Source organism: Sinocyclocheilus rhinocerous, unplaced genomic scaffold, assembly GCF_001515625.1.
Source record: "Sinocyclocheilus rhinocerous isolate Xijiao unplaced genomic scaffold, SAMN03320098_v1.1 scaffold173, whole genome shotgun sequence".
NCBI classification, from domain to species: domain Eukaryota; kingdom Metazoa; phylum Chordata; class Actinopteri; order Cypriniformes; family Cyprinidae; genus Sinocyclocheilus; species Sinocyclocheilus rhinocerous.
The window spans coordinates 702620-710942 of record NW_015645056.1 but is presented as its reverse complement, the minus strand read 5'-3'; the positions used below and the strand labels follow the sequence as shown (position 1 = coordinate 710942).

Here is an 8323-nt window from a genome sequence, read left to right as displayed (position 1 = left end):
AGTTAAATTATGTAGCATCATCATGTGGGGTTAGCAGATGTTGCCATTCAGATGACAAATATGTCAAAGATACACTGTTAGAAAAAAGATGAAAAAGATACGCTGTTAGATGCACTGTCTGGGACGCATCGTCATTCATGTAACTTGGTGTCCTCTGGTGTTTTAGGTAGACGTTTTTCATTATTATTTAAAGATAGTTTACACAATTAAATTACATGTTGTGGCTATAGTGAAGCTGAACATGGAGTGACTCATCTGATGCCATGAGGCCTGACAGATACAGAGAAAAATATAGTGTTTCTGCACCAACCAAGCAGCAGGTGGCGGTAATGCACTTCTGTCATTTTCTTTCGCAAATCCAGTTAACAAAAGCAAAAAAAGACAAATTTTGTATAATTTTTTTTTTACAATTGCATCTATCAACTGTACATTCAGAAATGAGTTACCTACCATCTACACTATGGACTCATCTGATGCCATGAGGCCTGACAGATACAGAGAAAAATATAGTGTTTCTGCACCAACCAAGCAGCAGGTGGCGGTAATGCACTTCTGTCATTTTCTTTCGCAAATCCAGTTAACAAAAGCAAAAAAAGACAAATTTTTTATTATTATTTTTTTACAATTGCATCTATCAACTGTACATTCAGAAATGAGTTACCTACCATCTACACTATATTTTATATGCATGTATACAACAGGCCTGCAGTGATTGTTTGCCATGGTACAGTAAACAAAATAGTTTTGAATGCAGTGTTTTCTTTTGCTAGGGTTTCATGGTTAGAGTTTTGGGAGAGTGCACCAAGGATTCAGCAAAGTGTGTAAACAATTGGGGAAAAAACCTGTAAAACTCCACATGACACACAGAGAAAAGCACACAGAAGTTGTATCTTGCCTATTGTTTCATACTCAAGTTCCACAAATGTGTATGTCTTCTGACCTTCTTGCACATAAAGTGCAACAATTATGAAAAAATTGACACAATACAATCAATGCAACTTAATATCTCGCAATTACAGCTTCATATCTTGAAAATGTAACTTTACATCTTTCTTTCTTTCTTTAAATATTACAACTGTGTATGCATATGCTTACAAACAAACTGGTGATCAATTTACAAGAAAAAAGCACATTCTACTATTAGAAACTATAGAAACACTATTTCTACTTAAAATTTCACATTTAATTCAACCTGTTAGTCTTGTAATTATGTGTGAACTTTACTAGCAAACGCTAAAAACAGTTTGAAAGTAAATCCTAAGTAAAACATTTTTTTAGTGTAGGTTTGGTAACTTTGATGCAACACTCAGAATTGCTTGAAATACACAACACATGAAATCCATAGAAATGGCGTCGCTCTTCTTCTTAAAACAATACAAAAGCACTACCCAGCCTCTATAAAGCTGCCAGAGTTTTATGTCTTTGATATACAACTGGGTGTAGCAGCTCCTCATGCATTGACTCATGCATCGCAGTCGCAGCATAGAAACTAAGAAGCTCAAAAGGTCGAAATACTTATAAGCCGAGTTCCCAGCTTTCCGCAGAACACAGGTGTTCATGACTAACCCACCCACCATCTTATCATTATCATCCACCGTGCAATCTGCCTGTTGTCGTCTCAGTATAAAAATAAAGTCAATCTCAATGTCCAGACGAGTAGAAACAGAGCTGCTATTGAAAGTCTCTGCTCGAGCTCTTATCTTCACTGGCTGATTGAAGTGAATTATTAACTTGTTGTTTAAAGAGAGAAGAAACACACGGTGCATTTTTATGAGAGTACAAGAACATCGTCTGGTATCGTCTTTCATGCCAAGTTTAATTAAAAGCAGGGGTAAATTTGTGGTGTGTAGAATGTTTCATTCATATTCTGCATTTGAGATGTTCAGTATTTTTAAATGTTCAGCAAAGAATTATTGGCTTACAGTTTATTTTAAAGTCCGCTTTAGACTTTCTATTAACTGTAAGCGATGTCAACTAACTCGTTAGGTTAGGGTTGTTAGCAGAACTAGTCAAACTGAGTGTTACACTCTAAAAAATGCTGGGTTGTTTCAATATGGACTAACCCAACCATTGGGTTACATTTTTACATTAAATTTTTAACCCAAAAGTTGGGTTAGTCCATATTTGACCCAAAGTTGGGTTGAAACAACCCAGCATTTTTTAGAGTGTACCATCAAAATATACGACAGCAGATAATAAGTCTACTAATACTCTAATGGCTGCTAGTTGACATGTAGTTGCAAAGTTACTTATAGGATGTCTAAAGTGGAGCATTGTGTTGTGTTGTGATTAATGCTTTACCACAGATCTAATCGGTGTATACACTCTAAAAAATGCTGGGTTGTTTCAACCCAACTTTGGGTCAAATATGGACTAACCCAACTGTTGGGTTCAATTTTTACATTACATTTTTAACCCAAAAGTTGGGTTGGTCCAAATTTGACCCAAAGTTGGGTTGAAATAACCCAGTATTTTTTAGAGTGTAGTTAAAGGGATAGTTCACCCAAAAATGAAAATCCTGTCTTCATTTACTCACCCTATATGTTGTTCCAAACCTGCATGAGTTTCTTTCTTTTTTTTAAACACAAAAGAAGATCCTTTGAAAAGTGTTGGAATCCAAACAGTTGACGGTATACAGCTATTGACCTCTACTGTATTTTTCTATTCAGGATTTGGCCAAAATTCCTAGACACCCTCCCCTTCATGAAAGAAAACATTGTTTGTGACGCAGAGGGTCATCTACATTTACAGAACTCGCATAGCCTATTATTTAGTGAATAAAAAATGAGAATGCTCTTCATTCACTTAAAAAATGTGACTTGAACTCGGTCCCTCGTAGACTCTGTCACCTAATATTCACATTGTCCCAGTGACTCCTCTCCTCCCTCATACTTGCAAAATCCTTGGCTTCATTTCCAGTCATTCTGGCCAAAAAATATTTTAAGAGCTAGTAATGGGTGCCTTATCTTGACTTCCCTTTGTCTGGTGAAATGTAGAAGAAACAATGAAAGTGTTTCTTGCATTTCTTTCGTAGCCTATTATGAAATGGTTTAGGGTGAGGATGGGATCGGTGAGTGGAAAAGTTCAACTGTTATGAAATACCTTCTATTTAAACACTATTTGAGTGTAAATGTAAAATTGAACATACTGTACTATCCTTTATATTTTAAACTTGATTCAGTGTTAATTTTGCAGCTCTCATCTCAACAATTTAGTGTCCTTATCCATCTTTTTCTTGTCGTAAATGGGCGCGGCCATTTGTAAATTCTATGGGTCTGGCTTCCGGTCTCATCTGCTTCCAGCTATTTTTAGCTGTAAAAAACAGTTCGTTTTGCTGCTTGATATTGAAAATTGGTGTCTTATCATATTATTTTAATGTATTATCTTAATTATGAACACACTGGTTTGTAGTGCAAACAGTTTTACCGTTTAGCCTACTGCACGTTGTTATTCTCCTCGTTATTTACCTATAGCGGCTAATGAACCGGAAGTCTCACACATAGGCTTACTTCCGCGTTGAAGAAAAAGGTGGATAGTCGCTGTTACAATACAGGAGTTTGTCATTTAACATAAAGATAAAGATAATACCTGAGAAATTATTCTGACTTGATTCGGCATGTTAATGGTGATCCTCATAGAGTATAAACACTGGGGAAATGTGCATTTCAACTTTGTGGGTGTTAAATGTTCAATTTTACATTTGCAGTGCACTTAAAAATTCAACTTAGAAAGATACTTAGAAATCAGGACAGACTTCTTCTTTGAGCCTGTATAGGCAAATTAACAAACACAAATAAGATATTGAACGATATTTATTGTGAATAATCGATATAAATAAATAGAAATTAAAATGAATATGTTTCTCGAATATTCTTACATACAGTAGCTAGAAGATATATACTGTTAACTTAAGTAGCCTAAATATTTAAAAGATAAGATTTCATTTGTTTTGACTTGTACAATCCCTTACGAAAAAGAAGTTTATTCAAGTGTGCTATTAGCATACATCTTTTAAACTAAAAAATAAGAAAGTATACTTTCAGTTTACTTTTTATGTACTTCTCAGACATGGGCTTTATGTACTTCTCAGAAATATACTTAAAATGACATTTAAGTATACTTGACTTATACCGTACTTAGAAAAAGTCTAAATATATTTCAGCTATACTTGCGCTCCGAGAATGTTTTCATTGTTATACTGTAGGGGGCGCTAGTACACATCTTCTGTGCAGAATTTCCGAAACACAAGAGAAGAAGAAACCAAAACAACAGATGCTTCCACGTGTATCCTAACATGATCATCAGACATAAAACAGCATCAAAACTGTGTGAATTTCCAAAAAACACAAGTGAAGAAGAAACCGAAACAACAGATGCTTCCACATGTATTCTAACACGATCATCAGACATAAAACAGTATCAAAACTGTGTAACATTATGGAATAAAATGTCGACCAATGAAGAGGTAATAATAACTGTCAAGCTTTGGGGTGTTGATCGTTTTGATAATTGTTCTGAATCCAATTCATAGTCTTTTTTCAGCTTTTTGTTCAAAATGTTGTTTATTTCTTTATTTTTTATTTATGAAACTTATCCACATTCAAGTGTTTAAAAAAATAATGCATGAAGCTAGAATAAAATGTTTTTGTTTACAAGGAGATACCCTGTTCTTTTGGTGTTTTGTATGTTCAGATATTTATATAACAAAATATATACAAATTAATACCTAAATAGGGACATAGTAGTATACTTAAAGTATGATGTAAAGTTCACTTAAAGAAAACTTACGAGTATACTTGCAGTATAAAACTACTAAACTAGTAGTCTACTGAGACTATACTTCAAAGTGTACTAAAAATGCTACAAGTATTTAATTAGTAAACTATCAGTATACCTATAAGTTCACTTTTAGTATAGTTGCAGTACAAACTAAAAACATAGATGTAAACTAGTTACTAGTACTGTTATACTTAAAGTATACGTAAAAGTATACTAGAAAGTGGGCCAATTTAGTACCAAGGAGTATTGAAATAGTACACTTACAAGTATACTACTAGTACACTGATATTTGTATACTTACTACATAAAGTATACTTAAAAATATACTTGAACTTTACTTAAGTATACTTAATAAAATAAACTTGAAGTATGCTACTTTTTGGTAAGAGATGACAAAAAAGTCGGTTATTCTATTTTCTTTACTATATTTAAACAGACATGAATAGTATGTTTTAGGCAGGACGTCCTTGGAAATAATCAGATTTTGGGCATTTTCCAAAGTTTGAAAGCCCCTGTTTTATTAGAACGGTCTGTTTTCATATCAGAAAGTCTGAACTCGCTATTTAAACTCACCAGAGCACTGAGATGAACCTGTAGAGAAGAACAGACAAATGATTTCCACATTAATGAAGGTTATCTATAGGCAGAAATGGGGGAAAAGACTCTGTCCAATTCTCCTTTAACCCCGCATTTCACACTAATGCCTAAAGTTAGTCATTTGTTTTGTCTAGTGATTTATTAGCCTACCAAGGACATAAGAATGTCAACGAAGAGCTCTAAATGAAACCACTGGTTGTAAACAATGAAAAGACCTGTCCAATTTGCTAAATCTTTACAGGCTAATTATTTAAAATCAATGCTGCATACCCAGATGAGCTAACAAAAATATGTTCTATAACACATGTTATAATATGTTAAATGTTTTGCTATCTCTCCCACGAAAACTATGAAAACTGTGTTTCTGAATGAGCATTCCAAACGTCCATTCTTTTCATGTTAAAAAATGAGAGCGTTAGCTATATCTGAACATTCCATTTTATAATTTTGCAGACATTATGGGAATGTTACTTTGGATGTTTCCTGAAACAAATAACAGCATTTAAAAAAAACGTTAGATGCACATCCAACTAAAACGTTTAATAAACGATGTTTTTGTGCCAACATTTTGAGAATATTAGTAGCTTAAAGCAAACGTTCTATTAAAAAACGTTTGTTCGTAACTTTGAGAGCCAGTATTAGTTCTGAGAACGTTCATTGTTAGCTGGGTAATGCAGTAAATCTAATTTAATACAATGCATTTTTTATATGTTTTATATTTATAGTAGGCTATTCTTTTGAATCACGATGTTACAGTAATGCACTATGTTTGTGTGGTTATCGGTGTTGAGGGTGTGACGGTGGACTGCCTCCCGCCCCTCCGCGCTCTTACGCCGCATTCTTCCGAAGCTCCGCCCGCCGCTGACCGCTCTTCAGTCCGTGCCAAAGTTCCGCGAGTAACGGCAGCAGCAAGCGGCGGAGAATGGCGAAGATCTGCGGCATTTTACTGTTCGTAGCGCTGATTCTGGCGGTGAGCGAAAACACTGAAAAGTTTCCACTGTTCATATCGACTTGTATATAATCTTAAATCTTTTGTCTGCGTCCTCAAAGTTTCGTTTCTTTCATATGATTTTTTTTTCGAAACCCTCTCTGAACACTTCTTCATCAATGCGTGTAAAAACTATGATAATTCTGTATGCTTCACGTGTGTAAACTGCTGTTTTCTGTTCATCTTCACAGCTAGGATTGAGTGTGGGTGTGTTTTTCTGGTGCTCATTCTCTCACTGATGTGTGATAGTCAGCGAGGGGTTTATGAACTCTGGGAAGAGAGTCAGGGTGGGAATTATTACAGAGGAAGTCAAAACAAAAGGCTGGCGGCCTTAAAAGTCATTATTTTCATATGTTGGTGATTCTTCAACTTTAGGCATTTATCAGGGAATTATTTTGATTAAAACTAACACAAACTTGATTAACACTATTATTCTTTTTGCTATTCTTGGTAGTACTTTGAAATCAGCTTTCCCCACAGTCATGGCTTTATTTTCACCATCGCAACAATGTAGCCCATGCGAGATGAAACCTGAAACTGGATTTATGGAGGAAAGTCATGGTAATAATTGTCTTGTGTGCAGAATATTTTTATTTTGCATCGTGCAATCAAGCTGTAAATTAGTCATATTGCATGAATGTTATATAACCTGTTTTACTGCTCTCCAGTTTTAGTTTATCACATTATTTAGTTGGAATGGACACATGTGCTTTTGTGTTTGTGTAGATACTGAACACTTCAGCGTCTGAAGGACAACAGAAGAAAATCAGACAGAAGAGAGAGTGGATTATCCCACCACACAAACTGAGGGAAAATTTCGATTATACGTATCGGGAATACATAGCCAAAGTAAGATCTTTGTTTTTTTTGTTTTCTCTGCAGTCACTTTTTTTTATTTGTATTTTTTTTCAATGCTGTTATTATTATTACTAATATTTTACATGCAACAGTACCTTTCCAAACATTAGTGAGTGATGTTTTGATGAACAGTTGAACTGCAAATTAATAAATAGAGAAAAAATTTAAATAAAAAATGTTAAGCACTTTTTCCAATGTTCTGCGATGAATTATCATTTACTAGTATGAATAAACTCTAGTTACGTAACACTGCATAGTAAAAAAAAAAAAAATTGTTTAACATGCTACTTTTTAAACTGTATTAAATGCATTTGTTTGCAGATCCGTTCAGATGAGGAGACCAGGACGAGTATACGATATTCACTGACTGGATCTGGTGCTGATCAGCCGCCCATTAACTTGTTCACTGTTAATAGAGAGACTGGCTTGGTCAAGATCCACGGAGTGTTAGACAGAGAGAAAACTCCCGTTTATTATGTGAGCAGCTCTTTCATCTTTTACACACGATTATAAACATTTATTGCATGGGTGTCTGTCCTACCCTGACTAACCTATAAAAGTATACTGATGAGTCGGTAAGAACTCGAGATAGCATCTAGCAGCAACTTTTCACAGGAGAGCTGGATTTGGGATTGTCATGAAGTGATGAATGTCATACATTCTGCCTGAATGACTCGATTACTAAATGAGGTGCAGCTCGTACTAAAACCCCGTAACTTGTGTTTTCTTAGCCATAGCACATGCTTAAATAGAGGCAGTGTCATTGAGTTGGTGTGCATGTGTTTGTTTTTTACAGAGAAATCATGATTCATTAATAACTTTGAAATTACATTTTCTCTAAATTTTGAATCATATTTAATTTAGAAATTTAGAAACATGGCATGTGTTAAAGGAATAGTTCACCCAAAAATGAAAATATGGGCCATCCTGGATGTAGATGAGTTTGTTTCTTCATCAGATTTGGAGAAATGCAGCATCACTTGCTCTTCAATGGCAGTGAATGGGTGCCGTCAGAATGAGAGTCCAAACAGCTGATAAAAACATCACAATAATCCACTCCAGTCCATCGGTTAAAAATTCTCCCACATATTTGTTTAGGGC

The 8323-nt window shown here is 34.8% G+C and overlaps 1 protein-coding gene across 1 annotated transcript in view; it reads left to right on the top strand.

The window, feature by feature from the left end:
- The first annotated feature begins 6257 nt into the window (after positions 1-6257).
- The window catches only part of dsg2l (desmoglein 2 like), a 33082-nt gene continuing 31016 nt past the window's right edge, over positions 6258-8323 (top strand). The window contains exons 1-3 of the mRNA XM_016508285.1: positions 6258-6346; positions 7091-7213; positions 7544-7699. Coding sequence (XP_016363771.1) covers positions 6299-6346; positions 7091-7213; positions 7544-7699 — 327 coding nt within the window. The 5' untranslated portion in view covers positions 6258-6298. The remainder of the gene's footprint in view (positions 6347-7090; positions 7214-7543; positions 7700-8323) is intronic.